Below are 25,067 nucleotides of genomic sequence, written 5' to 3' on the forward strand. Positions count from 1 at the left end.
GTTCATATCATAGGCCAAACACTGTTCTAGAGCCTTTAAGCACATTATCTCAATTCCTTATGACAAGCCTATGGAATAAATGGCATTATTCCCGTTTACAAATTAGCAAACTGAGGCTCAAAAAAGAGGTTAAATAATTTTCCTAATATGACATATTTGGTAATAGTAAAGATAGTAATAAAAATAGCATGTAACAAGCTTAGAGGATTTACTTAGTTCCACGTTCTGTACTAAGTGTTTTTACATTCATATTATCTTAATTCTTACTAAAAAAAAAAACAAAAAACCTGTTGCTGTCAAGTCAATTCTGACTCCTAGTGACTTAATTCTTATAATAATTCTTAATTCTTATAACAACCTTGGATTGACACTTTAAATAACTTGTCCAATGTAGCAGATAAAGGATTCGAGTTTAGATCTGTCTGACATCAAAGCAAAGATTGTCATCACTGTATCAGGCTGCTCCCTCATGCATAAAACCAAGGAATTTTTAATTTCATTTTATGGGTAACGGAATCAACAGAGGTTTAAAACTTGAGTAAAAATACGATGAGTTTCGGTTTTAATACTGATAACTCTTGCAGGTACAAAGACTAACTTCGGTGGGAGGAGATTGGTAGCATTAACAGAGACTTTCATGCAGTGTAAAGTTTGCTGTACCATTTGTAGATTTAAGAGGGGAGGTGGAGACATCCCAAACTTAAAAATGAGCTATCTTCCAAGAGACAGAAAGGGCCACATAAACCTGAGACTACATCAGCCTGAGACCAGAAGAACTAGATGGTGCCCGGCTACAACCAATGACTGCCCTGACAGGGAGCACAACAGACAATCCCTGATGGAGCAGGAGAATAGTAGGATGCAGACCTCAAATTCTCATAAACAGACCAGACTTAATGGTCTGACTGAGACCAGAGGGACCCTGGGGGTCATGGTCCCTGGACCCTCTGTTAGCCAAAGTCTGGAACCATTCCCAAAGTCAACTCTTCAGACAGGGACTGGGCTGTACTATAAGACAGAAAATGATACTGGTGAGGAGTCAGCTTCTTGGCTCAAGTAGACACAGACTATGTGGGCAACTCCTGTCTGGAAGCAAGATGAGAATGCAGAGGGGGACAGGTGCTGGTTGAATGGACAAGGGGAATACAGAGTGGAGAGGAGGAGTGTGCTGTCTCATTAGGGAGAGAGCAGCTACGTATACATAGTAAGATGTGTATTAAGTTTTTGTATGAGAGACTGGCTTTATTTGTAAACTTTCACTTAAAGCACAATAAAATAATAATAATAAAACAAAGGTGAAAAATGAGCTATCTTCCAAAATGAAATCTTTAAGACAGTATTTTTTTCTTCTATAGAAACAAACCCAAATCCACTGCCATTGACTCTATTCTGACTCAGAGTAACCAGATAGGATTTCCAAGGCTATAAATCTTTATAGAGGCAGACTGCCACATCTTTCTCTCATGCAGCAGCTGGTGGGTTCAAACTGCTGACCTTTCAGTTAGCCGTTGAGTATTTTAACCACTACACCACCAGGGCTCCTTCTATAGAAACTGTCTATGCTTATTAAGATCTCAGGCCAGATGACAAGAATCCATTTAATTCATAATATGGCTGATTTATAATACTGATGGTAATTGTACAGCTAGGGGTTCCAGCAGGAAACAAACACTCAAAAGGGGTATCTGAAGAGAGTTTAAGATGAGCTGTTTACAAGGTGTGAGCAGAATTAAGGGAAATCAACAATCATGCTAGGTCTAAAAAGATAAGGCTGGGGATCTTTCTGGGAACTGGATCAGAGCTTGCCCATGTAACAGGACCTGTGGGATGCCTCAGCATGGAAAACAGAGGACAAGGAGGCCTGGTTGATGTTGTTGATGTTCCTGGGACACATAGCAGGATAGAGATGGGTAGAGAGTGTATCTGGACAGACAAACAGAATATCCAGCTCAAGAATGCAAAATCTAACCATACTCTATACTATTGCTTATTAAAATTATACTGGGTTGTATCTAGTAACATCAGGGATATATATATCTCTATACCTATATGTATATATCCTCAAATATTCCCCCAACAGTGGGAAAAGAGGCAACCCTGTCCTATTTTATTTACTAGGTCTCATTATGAATTGTGGTGTTGGCGAAGAATATTGAATATACCATGGAATGCCAAAAGAGCGAACAAATCTGTCTTAGAAGAAGTACAACCAGAATGCTCCTTAGAAGCAAGGATGGCGAGACTCCGTCTTACATACTTTAGACATGTTGTCAGGAGGGATCAGTCCCTGGAGAAGGACATCATGCTTGGCAGAGTACAAACCAAAAAACCAAACCCAGTGCCATTGAGTCGATTCCGACTCATAGCAACCCTATAGGACAGAGTAGAACTGCCCCATAGAGTTTCCAAGGAGTGCCTGGCGGATTTGAACTACCAACCCTTTGGTTAGTAGCCGTAGCACTTAGCCACTATGCCACCAGGGTTTCCTGGCAGAGTACAAGGTCAGCAGAAAAGAGAAAGACCCTCAACGAGGTGGACTGACACAGTGGCTGCAACAATGAGCTCAAGCATAATGGTTGTAAGGATGGTACAGGTCCGGGCAGTGTCTTGTTCTGTTGTGCATAGGGTCGCTATGAGTCAGAACCAACTCAACAGCACCTTACAACAACAAGAACAACAAGCCTCATCAACAAGAATGATTATCCTGTGGTTCCAAAAATGGAAAGTATGTAGGAGAGGAAGGTCCATGACTATTCGTAAGAAAATGGAAAAAGAAAGCCAGCCATCCTTAAGTTGTATCAGGAAGACTGGGCTTTAATAGCTAGGGAATGAATAAGCAGCTAGGGTACGTGTTATGGATTGAATTATGTCCCCCCAAAATCCGTGTCAACTTGGCTAGGCCATGATTCCCAGTATTGTGTGGTTGTCCACCATTTTGTGATCTGATGTGATTATCCTATGTGTTTGTAAATGATAACCTCTATGATGTTAATTAAGTAAGATTAGAGGCAGTTATGTTAATGAGGCACGACTCAAGATACAGGATTAGGTTGTATCTTTAGCCAATCTCTTCTGAGATATAAAAGACAATACTGAGCAGAGAGGAAAGGGACCTCATGCCACCAAGAAAGAAGCACCAGAAGTGAATTGCTTCCTTTGGAACCAGGGTCCCTGTGCTGAGAAGCTTCTAGACCAGGGGAATACTGATGTCAAGGACCTTCCACAGAACTGACAGAGAGAGAAAACCTTCCCTGGGAGCTGAGATCCTAAATTAGAACTTTTAGCCTCCTAGATTGTGAGAGAAAAAATTTCTGTTTGTTAAAGTTATCCACTTGTGGTATTTCAGTAATAGCAGCTCTAGGTAACTAAGACAGTATGAGACTGTTTATAACTAAAAAAATTATAAACTGGGAAGAGTCTATACTTAGCAAGGGTTGGATTAGTCTGAGGCAAGGTAAATTTCCTTCACAGTCACTGTCTCAGTGATTCAGATCTTAGACTACGAGATCACGGAGTCCTGATTTGTAAACCTGGCTACACCACTTAGATGCTGCATGACCTAAGTCAAGTCACCTAACTCATCTTAGCCTCAATTTCCTCATTTATAAACTGGGGGTAATTATACCCACCCTCAAAGGGTTCCTGCAAGGATTAAATAAGATAGCCCAAGTAAAGTTCTTAGCACCTGGCACAGAGTAAAGGGTTCAGTACTTAGCTACCATTATTTTAAAACTCAGCTTGTTTTTAATATTAAGGTTATTAAAAACTGTCTAAAAGTTATTAAATTGCCTAAGGGTATTAAAAACTATCTAAAGTGAAAGAAGAAATGATGAAGTCAAAGAGCTGAACAGAAGATTTCAAAGGGTGAGTTGAGAAGGCAAAGTAAAGTATTATAATGACATGTGCAAAGAGCTGGAGATAGAAAATCAAAAGGGAAGAACACGCTCAGCATCCCTCAAGCTGAATGAACTGAAGAAAAAATTCAAGCCTCAACTTGCAACACTGAAAGATTCTACAGGGAAAATATCAAATGACACAGAAGCATCAAAAGAAGATGGAAGGAATACACAGAGATACTATACCAAAAAGAACTTAGCAACGTTCAACTATTTCAGGAGGTCGCATACGATCAGAAACTGATGTTACTGAAGGAAGAGGTCCAAGCTGCACTGAAAGCACTGGCGAAAAACAAGCTTCCAGGAATTGACAGAATACCAACTGAGATGTTTCAACAAATGGATGCAGCACTGAAGTGTTTACTCAACTATGCCAAGAAATTTGGAAGACAGCCACCCGGCCAACCAACTGGAAGAGATCCATATATATGCCTATTCCAAAGAAAGGTGATTCAAATGAATGTGGAAATTATCGATCAATATCATTAATAACGGAAACCCTGGTGGTATACTGGTTAAGTGCTATGGCTGCTAACCAAAAGGTTGGCAGTTCAAATCCACCAGGTACTCCTTGGAAACTCTATAAGGCAGTTCTACTCTGTCCTATAGGGTCACTATGGGTTGGAATTGACGGCAATGAGTTTGGTTTTGGTTTATGATTAATATCACACACAAGTAAACTTTTACCGAAGATCATTCAAAAGAGGCTGCCACAGTTTATCAAGAGGGAACTGCCAGATATTCAAGCCAGATTCAGAGGAGGACATGGAACTAGGGATATCATAGCTGATGTCAGATGGATCCTGGCTGAAAGGAGAGAATACGAGAATACCTGTGTTTTATTGACTCTGCAAAGGTATTCAACTATGCGGATCATAACAAATTACGGAAAACATTGCAAAGAATGGGAATTCCAGAACACTTAAGTTTGCTCATGAGGAACCTGTTACATAGATCAAGAGGTAGTTGTCTGAGCAGAACAAGGGGATACTGCATGGTTTAAAGTCAGAAAAGGTATGTGTCAGGGTTCTATCCTTTCATCATACCTATTCGATCTGTATGTTGAGCAAATAATCCAAGAATCTGGACTCTATGAAGAAGAACAGGGCATCTGGATTGGAGGAAGGCTCATTAACAACCTCCATTATGCAGATGACATAATGTTGCTTGCTGAAAGTGAAGAGGACTTGAAGCACTTACTGATGAAGATCAAAGACCACAGCCTTCAGTATGGATTACACCTCAACACAAAGAAAACAAAAATCCTCACAGCTGAACCAATAAGTATAACATCATGATAAACGGAGAAAATATTGAAGTTGTCAAGAATTTCATTTTACTTGGATCCACAATCAACACCCATGAAAGCAGCAGTCAAGAAATCAAGACTCATTGCACTGGGCAAATCTGCTGCAAAAGACCTCTTTACAGTGTTGAAAAGCAAAGATGTCATCTTGAAGACTAAGGTGTGCCTGACCCAAGTTGCAGTGTTTTCAATCTCCTCTTAGGTATGCAAAAGCTGGACAATGAATAAGGAAGACCAAAGAAGAAATGACGCCTTTGAATTGTGGTGTTGGCAAAGAATATCGAATATGGACTGCCAAAAGAAGGAACAAATCTGTCTTGGAAAAAGTACAACCAATACTTGCTACTTAAAAGCAAGTATGATGAGACTATGTCTCACATACACCAGGGATCAGTCTCTAGAGAAGGACATCATGCTTGATAGAGGGTCACGGAAAAAGATGAAGGCCTTCAACAAGATGGATTGACACAGTGGTTTCACCAAAGGGCTCACCCATAACAATGACTGTGAGAATGTTCAGGACCAGGCATTGTTTCGTTGTGTTGTACATAGTGTCGCTATGAGTCAAAGCCAACTCAACGGCACCTAAGAACAACAACAAAAACTGCCTACCTATTGCTTGGACTTTATTTAGTTAGTTATTTAAGAACCTACTATGTGTACATTGCAATTTTACGAAGTCGTTGGTCTTGCAAAATTCTATCATCCGATCTCCGGCATTGTTTCTATCACCAAGGCCATATTTTCCAACTACTGATCCTTCTTCTTTGTTTCCAACTTTTGCATTCCAATTTTTTTTTATCAATGCATCTTGATTGCATGTTCAATCAATTTCAGACTGCAACAGCTGATAAAAATCTTGTATTTCTTCATTTTTGGCCCTACTGGTTGGTGCATAAATTTGAATAATAGTTGTATTAACTGGTCTTCCTTGTAGGTGTATGGATATTATCCTATCGCGGACGGCATTGCACTTCAGGACAGATCTTGAAACGCTCTTTTTGACGATGAATGCAACACCATTCCTCTTCAAGTTGTCATTCCCAGCATAGCAGACTATATGATTGTCCAATTCAAAACGGCCAATACCAGTCCATTTCAGCTCACTAATGCCTAGAATATCAATGTTTATGCATTCCATTCCATTTTTTACGATTTCCAATTTTCCTAGATTCATACTTTGTACATTCCAGGTTCTGATTATTAATGGATGTTTGCAGCTGTTTCTTCTCATTTTGAGTCATGCCTTGAAGACTAAGATGCGCCTGACCCAACCCATGGTATTTTCAATTGCATCATATGCATTTGAAAGCTGGACAATGAATAAGGAAGACCGAAGAAGAACTGACGCCTTTGAATTGTGGTGTTGGTGAAGAATATTGAATATACCATGAACTGCCAAAAGAACGAACAAATCTGTCTTAGAAGAAGTACAACCAGAATGCTCCTCAGAAGCAAGGATGGCGAGACTGCGTCTTACATACTTTGGATATGTCGTCAGGAGGGATCAGTCCCTGGAGAAGGGCATCATGCTTGGCAGAGTACAGGGTCAGCGGAAAAGAGGAAGACCCTCAACAAGGTGGACTGACACAGTGGTTGCAACAATGAGTTCAAGCATAACAATGATTGTAAGGATGGTTCAGGACCCGGCAGTGTTTTGTTCTGTTGTGCATAGGGTCGCTATGAGTCAGAACTGAATCGACGGCACCTAACAACATGTGTATATTACTATACTAAGTACGTTGCTGTTAGGTGCCATTGAGTCTAGGGCATACAAGTAAATTAAACAGGACCCTGCCTTCACTAAGTAAATCTAATAGTAAAGACAAATATATAAACAAATGATGGCAATACATCATGCTATGTGCTATAAAGGTTATATTCAAAGTACACTAAGGGCGCTAAAGGGGAAACAGTTATCTTAAAGATGGTTATCAGGGAAAGCAGGATGATTTGTTGAGCTAACTGCTTATATATCTGGTATGATACTGTATGCAAGACTTCAATTTCTCATTAAATATTTATTGGTAAATTAATTCAGAGATTAAACAATAGTATGAAATGTTTCAGTCACTTCCAATTTTGATATTATTTACTTTTATTAAAGATGTATACTACTTTAACTTATTATTACACTATACTTAAAACATAACCCAAAAATATCTTTAAAGCAATTAACTGGAGCTAATGATTTAATTAAAATCAACAGCATTTACTGAATCCCTAAATATGCAAGGCTCTTTGCCAGTACTGGGGAACATAACTATGAGAGACACACAGTCCCAATTTTTTATATCAGATTCCCCTTCAAAATAGCTTTATATACCCAACTGTACTGTTAATTAAAGTATACAGAATCTTATCACCCACACACAAGATACAAGGAAATACTAGCTCCCAGACTCCATACACTATATCTGCTCCAAAACACTGGCAAAATTTCAAGTAATCAACTTTTTTGGATCTCTGGAAATTAACCAGAGGCCTCCAACAATCAAAGTAACCTTTATTCAAGAAAAATGTCTGGGTGAGAATGGTCACACAACTTAAAGAAAGTAATCAATGCCATTGAACTATACATATAGAAATTGCTGAATTGGTATATGTTCTGCTGGGTATACTCTTAACAACAACGAAAAATAAATTATAAAAGCACACATACACAAAAGTGCCTGAATCTCAGTAACAAGTGAGCTTTGTGGCATTTTAACTCGCCTTATTCCCATCTGCCTCTCCCAAGTTCATGGTTGCCTTGAAAAACAACAGCCCCACAGTCACAGTGAAAATCAGCAAGCTAGCAGCCACTGGAGGAGTCAGAGTGGGTTTGGAGCACTCCCAAAGCACCACTATCAGAGAATTGTCACTATTTGACCTGTCTGGCAGTTTTCTGGAAAGCCCCACTCTCAGGGTTTGTCTTTATTTGACCTGACTCAAAGCTTGCTCAATGTGAGTGGCTGTTTCCTCCAGGGCATTTGTCAAAATCAGCAGCAATTGTTTAAATTCACAGTTGTCTGAAGTGGTGATAGTAGTTGGGGCAAATAAGCTGGCCATAAAACTTAAAAGAGTAAGCAGGGAAACGAGATGTTCATAGGGTATTTGCAAAGCTCCAATATATCCTTGGAAATCCAGAAGGCCACACACACACCTAAGGCTGTGCACATGTCCAGGAAAGATGTGAGAAAGTCCTAAGATCTCATCTCTGGCTGACCTTGAGGCTCTAAGCAACCAGAAAGTGAAAGGTAGGACAGAGAGTAAATTGCCTGCCACAGCATTGAAGGCATGTCCCACCACATACACACAGGTCCTCAGCAAAACTTGGGAGACTTACTGGTTTCAGGAATCAGTCCAGTCATTAGCCTGGTGGCATAGTGGTTAAGAGTTTGGCTGCTAACCAAAAGGTTGGCAGTTCAAATTCACCAGGCGTTCCTTGGAAACTCTATGGGACAGTTCTACTTTGTCCTATAGGGTCACTATGAGTCAGAATTGACTTGATGGCGATGGGATTGGTTTTTTTTTTTTCAAGCTAACAGAGCAAAGACTTAAAAAGTCACTAAACAAACAGCAACATCAGTAAACTAGGGGAAGGAGGAAACTTATTTCCAGATATGTCACATTCTGCTATTTAAAAATGACCAATTTTCAACAAAAAAATTATGAGGCATGCAAAGAAATAAGAACGTATGGAAAATATGCACAGAAAATAAGCAAAGAAAACCATACCTGGGCTTCACTCTAGACCAATTAAATCAGAATTTCTGGGGGGCAGGTTTGGCCATTGGTGGTTTTTTGTTTTTAACTCCCCAAGTGATTCTACTATGCTGCCAGAATTAGAACTGGTAATCTAGAACAGTGTATCTCAAACTTTAGAATGCATCAAAATCAACTGGAAGGCTTATTAAAACAGATTGCTGGGCCCACACCTAGAATTTTTGATTCAGTATGCCTGGGGTTACCTGAAGGAGCCCTGGTGGCAAAGTGGTTAAGTGCTCGACTGCTAACTGAAAGGTCAGTGGTTCAAACCCACCAGCCAATCCATGGAAGAAAGATGTGGCAGTCTGCTTCTGTAAAGATTACAGCCTTAGAAACTCTATGGAGCAGTTCTACTCTGCCCTACAAGGTTGCTATGAGTCAGAATCCACTCAATGGCAACAGGTTTGGGTTTGGGGTTTGGGGTGACCTGACAATTTGTATTTCTAACAAGTTCTGAAGTGATGTTAATGCTGCTGGTTAGAAGACCACACTGAAAACCACCAATCTAGAGCATGCTTCTCAAACTTTAATATGCTTATAAACTACCAGCAAAGGCTATTAAAATGCAGTCTAATTCATTAGATCTATGTGGGGGTCTGAGAATTGTATTTCTAACAAGCCCAGGTGAAGCTAAAGCTGCTGCTCTGAGGTCCATACTTTTGAGTAGCAACAATAGAGAGCTGCCAGCCATGTGCAGTTTTTTTTTTTTTTAATTTTTATTGTCCTTTAAGTGAAAGTTCACGTATCAAATCAGTCTCTCACACCAAAACTTATATACACCTTGCTACATACTCCCAATTGTTCTCCCCCTAATGAGACAGCCTCTCTCCCTCCACTCTCTCTTTTCCTGTCCATTTCACCAGCTTCTAACCCCATCTACCCTCTCATCTCCCCTCCAGGGAGGAGATGCCAACATAGTCTCAAGTGTCCATCTGATCCAAGAAGCTCACTCCTCACCAGCATCCCTCTCCAATCCGTTGTCCAGTCCAATCCATGTCTGAAGAGTTGGCTTTGGAAATGGTTCCTGTCCTGGGCCAACAGAAGGTCTGGGGGCCATGACCACCAGGGTCCTTCTAGTCTCAGTCAGACCATTAAGTCTGGTCTTTTTATGAGAATTTGGGGTCTGCATCCCACTGCTCTCCTGCTCCCTCAGGGGTTCTCTGTTGTGGTTCCTGTCAGGGCAGTCATTGGTTGTAGCCGGGCACCATCTAGTTCTTCTGGTCTCAGGCTGATGTAGTCTCTGGTTTATGTGGCCCTTTCTGTCTCTTGGGCTCGAAATTACCTTGTGTCCTTGGTGTTCTTCATTCTCCTTTGATCCAGGTGGGTTAAGACCAGTTGATGCATCTTAGATGGCCACTTGGTAGCGTTTAAGACCCCAGATGCCTCTCTCCAAGGTGGGATGCAGAATGTTTTCTTAATAGATTTTATTATGCCAATTGACTTAGATGTCCCCTGAAACCACGGTCCCTAAACCCCCACCCCTGCTATGCTGGCCCATTCAGTTTATTCCAGAAACCTCTTTGCTTTTGGTTTATTCCAGTTGTGCTGACCTCATCTGTATTGTGTGCTGTCTTTCCCGTCATGTGCCTTTTTTTTTTTAATAATTTTTATTGTGCTTTAAGTGAAAGTTTACAAATCAAGTCAGTCTGTCACATATAAGCTTATATACACCTTACTACATACTCCCATTTACTCTCCCCCTAATGAGTCAGCCCCCTCCCTCCTTCCCGTCTCTCCTTTCGTGACCGTTTTGCCAGTTTCTAACCCCCTCTACCCTCCCATCTCCCCTCCAGACAGGAGACACCAACATAGTCTCAAGTGTCCACCTGATACAAGTAGCTCACTCTTTATCAGCATCTCTCTCCAACCCATTGTCCAGTCCCTTCCATGTCTGATGAGTTGTCTTTGGGAATGGTTCCTGTCCTGGGCCAACAGAAGGTTTGGGGACCATGACCGCCGGGATTCTTCTAGTCTCAGTCAGACCATTAAGTCTGGTCTTTTTATGAGAATTTGGGGTCTGCATCCCACTGTTTTCCTGCGCCCTTACGGGTTCTCTGTTGTGCTCCCTGTCAGGGCAGTCATCGGTTGTGGCCGTGCACCATCTAGTTCTTCTAATCTCAGGATGATGTCTCTAGTTCATGTGGCCCTTTCTGTCTCTTGGGCTCATAGTTATCGTGTGACCTTGGTGTTCTTCATTCTCCTTTGATCCAGGTGGGTTGAGACCAATTGATGCATCTTAGATGGCCGCTTTTTAGCATTTAAGACCCCAGATGCCCATGTGCCGTTTTTTAACAGCTAATCAAACTAGGAGGTTCTGGAACAAATCTTGAAGGAGTCCAGTTTTGTGTACTAACAATGACATGCCTCATTTTGACTTCTTCCTATTTCCTCTTCTCCCTGATCACCTGAGCTTATAGTCTCCTGGGGAGTCTTGTGATTAAAATGTAATTATTGCAAAACAGCTAACATCTCCACTTGGGCGAAGTAGTCCTCATCTTACTAGATACAGTTGATCACTTCCTCCTACCTGAAACACTATCTTCAGTTGACTTCCAGGACCTGACACTCTCTTGGTTTTCCTCCTGCCTCTCTGGTTATGTTTCTGTCAGTTTTTCATCTCCCCTACATTTAAACATAGGAATCCATTTTCAGATCCTTTATCCATACTCACTCTCTCAGTGATTTCATCCAGGTTCCTGGCTTTAAATACTACCTATATGCTGGCATACTGCACTGGGCAAATCCACTGCAAAAGAACTCTTTAAAGAGTTAAAAAGCAAAGATGTCACTTTGAGGTGTAAGGTGTGCCTGATCCAACCTATGGAATTTTCAATCACCTCATATGCATGCGAAAGCTGGACAATGAATAGGGAAGACTGAAGAAAAATTGATGCCTTTGAATTATGGTGTTGGCGAAGAATATTGACTATACCACGGACTGCCAGAAGAAGGAGCCCATCTCTCTTGGAAGAAGTATAGCCAGAATGCTCCTTAGAAGCGAGGATGACAAAGCTACATCTCACATACTTTGGACAAGTTATCAGCAGGGATCAATCCCTGGAGAAGGACATCATGCTTGGTAAAGTAGGGGGTCAGTGAAAAAGAAGTAGACCCTCAATGAGATGGATTAACACAGTGGTTGCAACAATGGGCTCAAACATAGCAAGCATTGCGACAATGGCACAAGACTAGGCAGTGTTTCATTCTCTTGTACATGGGGTCGCTATGAGTCAGCGCCAACCTGACAGCACCTAACAACAACATATGATAACTCTTAAATTCATACCCATCCATCCAGACAGCTTCCTTAAATTGCAGACGTGTATGTTCAACAGCTTTATTTACAACCCCTTTAAGTTGTCTTTAAAGGACCCCTGGTGGCATAGTCATGAAAGCAATCAACTGCTAACCGAAAGGTCAGTGGTTCAAAACCACCAGAAGCTGTGCGGAAGAAAGATGCGGCAGTCTGCTTCCACAGAGAGTTACAGCCTTGAAAGCCCTGTAGGATCGCTACGAGTCAGAATTGACTTGACAGCAGTGGGTTTTTTTGGTTGGGTTTAGCTGTCTATTACGTATGTCAAATGAAGACTTCTAAAATGGTTTCCCTCCCCACCCACAACAGAACACTTGCTCCTCTCATAGTCTTTCCCAATTTAGTAATGGAAACTCTTCCAGCTGTTCTAGCTAAAAAGTTGGTCATCATTGACCTTTCTTTTCTCTCACAACTTACATCTGATCGGTCAGTAAATCATGTTTTATCTTCAAAACGTATCCAAAACGTATCCACTCCCCAGTAGAATATATGCTCCATGAAAGTGGGGAGTTTCATCCGTTTGCCTTACTGCTGTATCGCTAGCACTGAGAATAGTCCCTGACCCCTCCCCACTGTCACCAGCTGGTTCAAGCCACCAGCATCTCTTAGCTTGATTAATGCAATGGTCTCCTAGGTGCTCCTCCCTGCTTCCTTCCTGCATGTCCTCCTTCAGTCAGTTCTCAATACAGTAGCCAGAATGACCCTGTTAAACCGCAAATCAACTCATGTCTGTAATTTGATTAAATTGCTTCAGTGACTTTCAATCTCACTCAGATAGGAAGACCAGAATCCTTTCAATAGCCTATAAGGTTTTGCACAATCTGCCCCCACCATTATCTCGTCAAAGTTCATTTCTTAAACTACTCTCCCCCGAGGTTCACTCTACTCCAGCCACACTAACTTTCTTACTGATCCTCAAACACACTTCAGGGATTTTACACTTGATGGTCCCTCTGCCTAATATGTCCTTCCCTCAGCCACACAGCACATTGCCTCACCTCCAGGCTCTACTCAAACATCACCTTTTCAGTGAGGCCTTCCTGCTACCCTATCTAAACACCTAGATAAACTCTTCCCAACACTCTGTATCTCACTTTCCTGATAAACTTTCCAAGATTAATTTATCTTGTTTATTCTATATCCACCCCCCCCCCCCAGTAGAATACACATGCCATGATAGTGGGGCATTTCTTCTGTTTGGCTCACTGCTGAGAATAAACCCACTGCGGTTGAGTTGATTCTGACACACGGCGAACCTACAGGTTGTTGTTGTTCTCAGGTGCTGTCCAGTCTGTTCCGACTCATAGCAACCCCATGCACAACAGAACTAAACAGTGCCCGGTCCTGTGCCAGCCTTACAATCGTTGTTACACTTGAGCCCATCGTTGCAGCCACTGTGTCAATCCATCTTGTTGAGGGCGTTCCTCTTTTCCGCTGACCCTCTACTTTGCCAAGCATGATGTCCTATTGCACAGACTGATCCCTCCTGACAACATGTCCAAAGTATGTAAGACACAGTCTCGCCATCCTTGCTTCTAAGGAGCATTCTGGTTGTACTTCTTCCAAGACAGATTTATTCATTCTTCTGGCAGTCCATGGTATATTCAATATTCTTCGCCAACACCACAATTCAAAGGCGTCAATTTTCTTCAGCCTTCGTTATTCATTGTCCAGCTTTCACATGCATATGATGCGATTGAAAATACCATGGGTTGGGTCAGGCTCACCTTAGTCTTCAGGGTGACATCTTTGCTCTTCAACACTTTGAAGAGGTCCTTTGCAGCAGATTTGCCCAATGCAATGCATCTTTTGATTTCTTGACTGCTGCTTCCATGGCTGTTGATTGTGGATCCAAGTAAAATGAAATCCTTGACAACTTCAATCTTTTCTCCGTTTATCATGAAGTTGTGCATTGGTCCAGTTGTGAGGATTTTTGTTTTCTTTATGTTGAGGTACACATAAAGAAACCTATAGGACAGAGTAGAAATACCTCATAGGATTTCCAAGGATTGGCCGGTGGATTCGAACTGATGACCTGTTGATAAGCAGCTGATCTCTTAACCACTGTGCCACCAGGGCTCAAAATACAAAAAAAAAAAAACACCAAACCCACTGCCACTGAGTCGATTCCAACTCATAGTGACCCTATAGGACAGAGTAGAACTGCCCCATATGGTTTCCAAGGAGCGCCTGGTGGATTCGAACTGCCGACCTTTTGGTTAGCAGCCATAGCTCTTAACCACCATGCTACCAGGGTTTAGGACTCAGAATAAAAAAAAAAAAATAGTCCCTGGTAAATAATAAGTGCTCAATAAATAGCTGCTGGAAGAAATAAATAAACCAAGAAATAGAGATGTCCTAGAAGCCACTTAAGAAAGTGTCTTAAGAAGGTGGGTTAACCAACCATGTCAAATAATGATGACGATGAGCCAAAAAAGATGAGAACAGAGAACAAGCTCCTGTATTTGGCAATGTGGACATAATTGGTAACCTTGACAAGAGCCGCTTCGATAAAAAACAGAGTACAGCCAAGAGTAAACGGGTGAGAAGGAAATGAAGATGGTGAGTACATCAACTCTAATATTCTCTCATGCCACCAGACTATTACATAAGCTGTTACCTCTTTCCAAGCAAGCTTGGTGGTGCAGTGGTTAAAGTGCTCAGCTCCTAACCAAAAAGTCAGTGGTTCAAACCCACCAGCTGCTCCACAGCAGAAAGATGTGGCAGTCTGCTTCCATAAAGATTTGCAGCCTTGGAAACTGTATGGTGCAGTTCTACTCTTTCCTACAGGGTCGCTATGAGTCGGAATCAACCTGACAGCAGTGGGTTTGGTTTTGTACCTTTTTCCAGATCCCTATACCTTCACTCGTTCTGATAACTAATTTCTGTTTTCCATGAATACTCAGCTTAGGTATTATATTCTCTAGGAAACACCATTTTGAGCTGTTATGTCTTCATGTACATACCATATCACAGGTACACCAGTGATATCACTAGTATACATAGCATTCTAATCGATTCTCTACTTGGCTAACTGCACATTTAAACTCTAAGCAGAGACCCTTGCACAAAACTGATGCTCAAAAAAACTTCAGTAGTGAAAAAACACAAAATAGTAAGTTCTTAATAGTTTTTAACTTTTTTCTATTATTCCATACAGTGGGCTTAATTCAACTCTAGACATTATATTTTACTACTTGTCTGCATATTTATACATTGGGCATTACAAAATAATAAAAAAGACAAATAGATACTGTAAGGTAAGTATAAAAATCTGGCTTTTCCTTAAATAATAAGGATATATTTAATATACATTTATGACTATTTGAACTATTATTCTGGATCATTCCTACCTTGCCCCCAAAACATCTCCTCATTGTATCCCCTAAACTATGCAGTATTTGCAAATGGAAAAACCACAAAGGTTTGTATATCCAGACACATAATATGAAATCTTACCAAACAGAACCACTGTACAGTCTAGAGCAGTTGAGTTCACCTAATTCTAATTATTTAAACACAGAGAGAGTTTACTAAATCAGTATGTATTCTAAATACTTCTGGAAGTACTCCTTCTAGATATTACACAATGGTTAAGAAAATTCTGGTATTAGGTGTAAGGGGAGAGTTTATGCCCATTTCTCAAACTTTTTATATCAAGAATTCTAAGTATGCATGCTTGGGGGTACAGCATGGCAGTGTGTTTCACAAACAGAATCACGTGGGGGCACTCTTAAAAATATATAGATTCCTGAGCTCCAACCACAGTGTATTCTGCCTTAGCGCATGAGAAAAAAAAACCCAGAAATTGGTAAAATGTTTCTCAAGTGATTCTGATGATGAGCCAGGTTTGGAAAATACTGAACACACATCTTGAAACATTAAGTAGGCTGTAAGCAGGTTTGCAGTCATTCCACCAGACCTTAAAAAGTTGCTACCGTGAAACATGTAAACACAAAAAATAATGATCCACCATGGAAATGTCATACATTTTGAATAGCTTTCCCAGCTATCATTTTGGCTTGTGTTGAAGAGCCACATAAATGAAGTTTCTATACTATAAATATAAAACCAAAAACCAAAAAAATATAGAGCTATCAAAAACCACTTTTACTAGATTACAATGAGGCTTGGTCAGATTTTGTTCTTAAGAGCATCACCTGCGAGAATTGAAAAAAATAGCTTTCCATTTTGTCTAAAGAAAAAAAAAGCCACACTTAAAATCAAAGAATAGTTATTTTCACATACACCCATATACTATAGTACACTTTTCAGAGTTTTTCACATTTTTAGACACATTTGAGCTCACTGCCATCTTGTGAGATACTTTTAACATGTTAAAAAAAAAAAAAAAGCACATCAAATTCAATGCCTACAAAATACATAAACCAAGGACCCTGGCAGTTCACTGTGGAGGTTCACTCGCATACAAAAACCAGAATCAAGTACCAAAATGCACCAAGTTAACTACATCTTACTGATGGTCCACCTATCACTGATGGTGACAAATGATTTGAAAACTGTCAATGGTATCTACTACTTCAAGAACAAACTTGTCGAAAATGTGCTATAGGAACTAAGTAGAAGAGAAATTTTAACACTTTTTGGAAGACAACTGCAAAGTTGCAAAATATAGAGCAGTATAGATGTGCAGATGCCCATCTACTAAAACAAGCAGCAGTTTAGTCTGTTTTATAACTTAGTCTTAAACCTGTGATAAACAGTTATCAGTCAGAGAATTTTCTCAGTATAACTTGAGATGTAGAAAAAAAGCAACTAAGAAAGAAAAAGCAGCCAAAAAAGTCCTGTGTTATTTCTGGCACTGATATTAATTTCTACATAAACCATTGCAACTGGTAAACATACACACACCTAACTATAGGATGAATGACTAGAGAAGGATATACAAATGTACTGCAAAAAGAAATGAAACAGCCACAAGCAACACAAAAAAATTATGAGGCAAGTCATGTGGCACCACCATTGGCAAATACCAGATGATATGAGATGACAGGAGAACGAGTATAGTAAGTGATAGATTGCTCATGATTCACTCTTTACAATCAATATAATACTTAAATGTTCAAAACCACAGAACAAAAACCTGCTGATTCTGGAAGAGTTTTAGCCCCAGACTAAGTCATACTTAACTGTTAGGTTTTACGTAAACTTCAAGCAAACATGGAAGCAAACGAGATGAAGAAAACAGCATTGTCTTTTTATTATGAAGGATACCACTACAGTATTACAGGTATCAATAGGACATTTTCTGCTGTGACACATTTGAAAATTAATGGATTAGTTTCTACACTTATAAGTCAGTCTCTGAATTGGAAAAAAAAAAATGACAGTTTTGAGTACTTGCCTGATTTAGTTGACAAACAAAAATAAACTCTGCCTTTACTGTTTTAAATAAAATTTCGAGAGCCCTTTACTGACTTGGAAGTTGCTATATTTTCAGTACCATATTAAACTTGTAGCACTAATGTCAAGATGCTATATGATTCAGATTTTACTACTCCATTTCAATTTTTCAGGAAACCTTTTTTATTGTTATAAATCATTGTTAAAAATGTATAATTTGCATAATCATAAGCACGTACTCAATTGTGGTAAAATCAGGGTATATTTGTCATGTTTAAAGATTTTGAGATATACGTATGGGTTGTGCGACTACACCAAAAGAAGGCGAAAGCATCACTTAAAGTTTAGTGAGACACAATTACAAAAATTCAAGCAGTGTGATTACAGGTGAAAGACTCAACAAAACAATTTACTCCATCGAATAAATTATAGCTAGTTTCAGGAGACTCTAGTGCCATAAAGATCTTATAAACATCAATGAGTAAAAACAATAGAACGGCGCCATGAGAAGACCTCAAAACCCTTCACACCTAGCCCACCTACAGAATTCAACCTAATAAACCCCATATCTGGAGGAGGACTTCAGGCAAGGTTGCCTGAACTAGGTAGAGCTAGTATTTCCAGTGCTGCAGAAACCTAACGCATGGAAGAGAAGACAAGCCGGAATGAATTAGAAGAAAAAGACAAGAAACTAGGGTAAACTCTACTTTTGGGGTAAATAATATAAATATGATATGTAACTACTATTATTGAGTCAACAATCTGGACTATTATAATACGTCTGTAGCCTTGGTCATCTGACAAAAAGAATTCTAACTTGAGAAAAATATGAAACAACTTGTCAGTTTCCTTTCCAAAGTAATACACTAACTACAATTTGGAAAAGCTGCCCTTCAGCGTTGAAAAAGAGACAAACAAGTGAAAAACATCATCTCATTCCCTATTCCATAATCTCAAGTTTTGCTTTCCTTATCTTTCCTCCATCTTTCACTGGCCTTTATTCGTCCTAGGCCTTCTTTTCCCTCTTACACATCACAGTTGTACAGAGATGCAAAATAGAACGACTGTGTTATTTATAGTATTTACCAGAGCCTCTTGCCCACAAGACATCAAACCAAGATACTTGATTTGAAATGCCCAATTTAAATTCTGTGGAACCTAAGTGAAGGAATAAAACTAAGTAACCGAGCCCAGTAACAGAATTTCTGTCCAAACCCCCAAGAGCAGCACACAAACACATTCTCAAACGTTTTAAATACACCCTCCCCTTGTAAAGGAAAAAAAGTGCCATCCTTCAGGCAATAAGCAGTGGCCTAGGATAATTTCTGCAGCTGTTAACTTTATTTCCCATAAAAGTTCTGAGACACTGATTGAAAATTCCATTTCAAATGTACCACTCACTAAAGAAATGTAAACAAGCACTGGGACCAACTTTAAGATACTGCCCAAGAAATAATAAGCGCCACCACCACCACCACCACCACTAAATATCGTGATTTAAATGAAAAATACAAAAATAAATTTATTTACGATTATTTCGATGACGACGGGACAAAAAAAAATCAGAGGTATTCTTTTGAACAGCTTTTTCAGATAAAACGTACGCCGGAACTGCCTTGGGTCTGCAACTGTCAGTGTCCTGTGAATTGCTTTTTTCTGTCTGTTGATAACAAAAGGCAGGGAAACCTGAACCAATAATGACGGCCAAGAGGTGAGTGCCCCCGCCAAGATGTCACCCTGGGCGCGCTCCCTTGTCTAACCTCCGCTTCCTGTACTTTTACCAATTCTCTATTAGGTAAAGGATTTCCCCGTTGGCGCTTTAAGAATTCGTTTAATAAGAAATCTCCAGGGATTCAAAGGAATAAAGTGTTACCAAAATAACCTTTCTGCACTTTTCATAACGTTGACGGATGGAGACAGGTACAAACCATCAAACCCAACGCCCTGTGGGTCCGCAAACCTCATCTCCTCGCACCGACCCGAGTCTCTAGAATGCAAAGGTGGGGAAGCGTTTGCGGGGTGTTAGCAGGGTGAATTCGGGACAAGACCGTTGCGGATTTCTCTCTCGGGTGATGCTCCCTGCAGGAGAGGGTCACGGCACCCAGAAGGATGGGCAAGTGCAAGCTCGGGGAGCAGTTCGCAGGGGCGAAGGCGGCAGCCCCGCGCCCCGATACCTGATGATGTCGTCGCTGTGGCCCCGGTAGAACTTCTGCCGGTGCTCCCGCGGGCTGTACACCACGCCGACCCCCGCCACGAAGTACACGATCTCCTTGGCCGCCGTGTAGTAGAGGTTGTTGCGGCACTGGTGGCCCCGGTAGCCGTACACCCACTCGAGCCGCAGGTGGCAGCTCGGGGCGCTCCGGGCCGCCATGTCCGGGCGCCCACCCCGCCGCTCCAGCTCCGGCCCGCGGCGGCGGCGGGAGGCGGCCACGGCCGGCGACGAAAGCCCTCCCGCTCGCGGCCAGCCGGGGCGTCACGCCTGCCGCGTCCTCTAAGCCGCGCCCGGCAGGTGCATCTCGCGTCTTCTGGCCGCCGCCGCCGCCGCCTCAGCCCACCGGCTGGAGGAGAGCCCTCGGCGCGCGGAACATGCTGAGGGCCGCGGGCGCCGCCGGTCGTCAAGCGGGGTGGCCCTAGCGCTCCGCCGGCCTCGGTTCGGCTCGTGTCCACAGCCCGCAGAGCCCAGGCCGTAAGCGCAGCCGAGCGAGGACCCGCCTCCCGCCTCCTGCTCCTCAGCGGCGGCCCGCGCACCCCGCTTCCCCGCCCGGGTCACCTGCGGCGCTCGCGCCCCGCCGCGACCTCGTCGCTACAGCCCGACGGGCCCGCGCCGCGCGCCCCCGCACCGAGCAGAGCGGCGGGCGCGCGCCCTCGCGCTCCCCCGCCTCTCGCGGCCGTGGTTCGCCTCGCACTGGCGCCTGCGCAGCCCTACCCTTCAGAGACCCCCCCCATCCCCCTCTCCGCCGGGGCGGTGAAGGCGCCGGACTCCCGGGTCCACGGCCCTCCGGCCCCCCCAACACAGGGCTCCGCTGCCCTCCGCCCCCGACCGGGGCGAGCGACCTGAGCTGCCGTGGCCGTGTCCCCACCCGCGTGCAGGACGCGAAGCTGCCCAGGACCGGAGCTGACCCTCGGCGACCCTGCTCCCAGGCCCCTGCTGCTGGCGGGCCTCGGCCTGGAAGCGCCGGTCAGCCGATCGAGGCCCCTACACCCGGCCAGGGCTGTGGTTGACCCCGGGACAATCAGCTCTAGGATGCGAGCCGCATTTTTCCTCCGTTATTTTCTGTTTGTTTTCACTTGCTAACTCTCAGTGTTCTGTGGACTCTACATTGGGTGGGGATAAAATCTGATTTAAGCATACATTTATTCATGTAGGTGACCTCAAAGCTGGAAGTAGAATTTAAATCATAAAATGACACGTCAGGGTTTATTTCCAAAAATATCAATGTTACCTAATTTTTTTTTTTTTAATCTTGTTTTGGACATCACCGATAAACTTACTTCTTTTTTTATTCTGGTAAATATGTGAGACAACACTTGCCCTTTCAGCATAATTAATGAGACATTAATTATGCTTATCATGTTGTTCAACCGTTATCCGTTTCCAGTTTTGTTTTTTTTTTTTTCCATCACCCTTAACAACCTCAGTGTCGCCTAAGCAATGAGTCCCCTTTTTCTGCCCACAAATAACCACTAATAAGCTTTGGTCTGTATACACTTGGCTGTTTTAGATATTTATGTAAGTGGTATCATACAATATTTGCCATTTGGTTTCTGACATTTCACTCTACTTAAAGTTTTCAAGATTCGTGTATCACAATTTCATTCCTCTTTATAGTTGAGAATTACTCTGTTGTATGTGTACTACATTTTATTTATCCATTCATCTGTTGGGGGGCATTTAGGTGGTTTCTACTCTTTTGGTTATTGTGGATAGTGTTACAGTGAACACTGGTGTACACATATCTGTTTGTGTTCCTGCCCTCAGTTCTTTTGAGTATATAACTACGAGAAAAATCATTGGATCATATGGTAATTCAAAGTTTGACTGTTCAAGAAACCTGCGAACTTTCCCACAGCAGCTGTACCACTTTACTGGTGGTACCAGAGGATGAACGGTACCTATTGCTTTCCGTTTTTTCAATTTACACGTCTTTGTCCTTGTGTTGTTAGTTGCCATTCAGTTGGCTCTGATTTATGGCGACCATGCGTATAATAGAATGAAACATCACCTGATCTGTGCCATCTCCTGATCTCTGATATGTTTGAGTCCATTGTTGTTTATATGTTTATAGCCAGCTTAGTGGGTAAAACGCCCCACATCTGTCGGTTTGTCATACTGTGGCGACTCGCTCGTTGCTGTGTTGCTGGGAGCTGTGCCACTGGTGGAAACCCTGATGGCATAGTGGTTAAGTGCTATGGCTGCTAACCAAAAGGTCAGCAGTATGAATCCACCATGCACTCTGTGGAAACTCTATGGGGCAGTTCTACTCTGCCCTATGAGGTCACGTATTTCAAATATCAGCAGGGTCACCTATGATGGACAGGTTTCAGCTGAGCTTCCAGACTAAAAGAGACTAAAAAGAAGGGCCTGTAGCAGTCTGCTTCTGAAAAAATTAACCAGTGAAAAACTTATGAATAGCAGTGGAACATTGCCTGGTAATAGTGCTGGAAGAGGAGCCCCTGAGGTTGGCAGGCACTCAAAATACAACTGAGGGAAGAGCTGCCTGCTCAAAGTAGAGTCAACGACCTTAATGAAGTGGCTGGAGTAAAGCTTTCAGGACCTTCAGTTGCTGAGGTGGGACAACTACAAATGAGAAGAAACAGCTGAAGACATTCATGAATACTCGGAACATGGAGTGTATGAAGTATGAATCTAGGAAAATTGGAAGTCATCAAAATGAAATGGGCCACGTAAAGAGTGATGATAGCCTAGGCATTAGTGAGCTGAAATGAACTGGTATTGGCCATTTTGAATTGGATAATCGTACAATCTACTCTGCCTGGAATGACAAATTGAAGAGAAATGGCCTTGCATTCATCATCAAAAAGAACATTTCAAAATCTATCTTGAAGTAAAACACTGTCAGTGATAGGATAAAATCCATGTGCCTACAAGAAGACCAGTTAATACTATTATTCAAATTTAAGCACCAAGCACTAATTCCAAAGATGAGAAAATTGAAGATTTTTTTACCAACTTCTGCAACCTGAAATTGATCAAACATGCAATCAAAATGCATTGATAATTACTGGGTGATAGGAATGAGAAAGTTGGAAACCAAGAAAGATGGATACTTGGAAAATATAGCCTTGGTGATAGAAACAATGGTGCAGATCACATAGTAGCATTTTACAAGATCAATGACTTCATTGCAGATTCCTTTCTTCAACAACATGAATGGTGACTATACATGTGGACTTTGCCAGATGGAATACACAGGAATCAAATTCACTATATCTGAGGAGAGATGATGGAGAAGCTCAATATCGTCAGTCAGACCAAGGCCAGGGGTTGACAGCAGAACAAACCATCAGTTGTTCATGCGCAAGTTCAAGTTGAAGCTGAAGAAAATTAGAACAAGTCCGCGAGAGCCAAAATACAACCCGGAGTATAACCTTCCTGAATTTAGAGACCAACTCAAGAATAGATTAGATACATTGAATGCTAGTGACCAAGGAACAGACAAGTTGTGGAGTGACATCAAGGAAATCATACATGAAGAAAGCAAGAGGTCATTAAAAAGACAAGAATGAAAGAAAAGACCAAAATGGATGTCAGAACAAACTCTGAAACTTGCTCTTCAACGTCAAGTAGCTAAAGTGAAAGGAAGAAATGATGAAGTCAAAGAGCTGAACAGAAGATTTCAAAGGACAGCTCTAGAAGATAAAGTATTATAACAACATGTGCAAAGACCTGGAGTTAGAAAACCAAAAGGGGAGAACATGCTCTGCATTTCTCAAACCGAAAGAACTGAAGAAAAAATTCAAGCCTCAAGTTACAATATTGAAGGATTCTGCAGTGAAAATACTGAATGATGCAGGAAACATCAAAAGAAGGTGGAAGGAATACACAGAGTCACTATACAAAAAGAATTGGTCGACGTTCAACCATTTCAGGAGGTAGCATACTATCAAGGACCTGAAGGAGGAGGTCCAAGCTACACTGAAGGCATTGGTAAAAAACAAGTCTCCAGGAATTGATGGAATACCAGTTGAGATATTTCACCAAATGAATACAGCCCTGGAAGTGCTCACTCATCTATGCCAAGAAATTTGGAAGACAGCTTCCTGGCCAACTGACTGGAAGAGATCCATATTTGTGCCCATTCCAAAGAAAGGTGATTCCACCGAATGTGGAAATTATTGAATAATATCATTAATATCACACACAAACAAAACACTACATCAACAGGGAACTTCCAGAAATTTAAGTCAGACTCAGAAGAGGATGTAGAACAAAGGATATCATTGCTGATGCCAGATGGATCATGGCTGAAAACAGAGAATACCAGAAAGATGTTTACCTGTGTTTTATTGACTATGCAAGGACATTCGATTGTATGCATCACAAAAAATTATGAATAATGTGCGAAGAATGGGAATTCCAGTACAGTTAATTGTGCTCATGAGGAACCTGCACTTATACCAACAGGCAGTCATTTGAACAGAGCAAGGGGATACTGCGTGGTTTAAAGTCAGGAAAGGTATGTGCAAGGGTTGTATCATTTCACTATATTTATTCAATCTGTATGCTGAGCAAATAATCTAAGAAGCTGGACTATATGAAGAAGAGTAGGTCATCAGGATTGGAGAAGGACTCATTAACAACTTGCATTATGCAGATGACACAACCTTGCTTGCTGAAAATGAAGATGACTTGAAGCACTGATGAAGATCAAAGACCACAGCCTTCATTATGGATTATACGTCAACATAAAGAAAACAAAAATCCTCACAACTGGACCAATAAGCAACATCACGATAAATGAAGAAAAGATTTAAGTTGTAAAGGATTTCATCTTACTTGGATCTATAATTGACGCCTATGGAGGCAGCAGTCAAGAAATCGAAAGACGCATTGCATCAGGCAAATGTGTTGAATAAGATCTCTTTAAACTGTTTAAAAAAACAAAGATGTCACCCTGAGGACTAAGGTGTGCCTGACCCAAGCCATGGTATTTCAGTCACCTCATATGTATGTCACATCTGGACACTGAATAAGGAAGACGGAAGATGAATTGATGCATTTTAATTATGATGTTGGTGAAGAATACTGAATATACCATGGACTGCAAGGACAACAAACAAATTTGTTTTGGAAGAAGTACAGTCAGAATGCTCCTTAGAAACAAGGATAGTTGGATATATCATCAGGAGGGATAAGTCCCTGGAGAAGGACATCATGCTCAGTAGAGGGTCATTGGAGAAGTGGAAGACCCTTGGT

The 25,067-nt window shown here is 41.6% G+C and overlaps 1 protein-coding gene across 14 annotated transcripts in view; it reads right to left on the bottom strand.

Moving 5' to 3' along the window:
• Positions 1-20,087, bottom strand: part of EML5 (EMAP like 5) — a 170,793-nt gene extending 150,706 nt beyond the window's left edge. For all 14 annotated transcript variants that reach the window (XR_007518849.1, XM_049897337.1, XM_049897336.1 and 11 more), the window contains exon 1: positions 19,804-20,087. Coding sequence is in view for 13 of the 14 variants with exons in the window: in XM_049897337.1 (XP_049753294.1) it covers positions 19,804-20,000 (197 nt within the window). In the remaining variant the exon portion in view is untranslated. The remainder of the gene's footprint in view (positions 1-19,803) is intronic.
• Positions 20,088-25,067: the final 4,980 nt, after the last annotated feature.

The sequence above is a fragment of the Elephas maximus genome, chromosome 10 (genome assembly GCF_024166365.1).
Source record: "Elephas maximus indicus isolate mEleMax1 chromosome 10, mEleMax1 primary haplotype, whole genome shotgun sequence".
NCBI lineage: Eukaryota > Metazoa > Chordata > Mammalia > Proboscidea > Elephantidae > Elephas > Elephas maximus.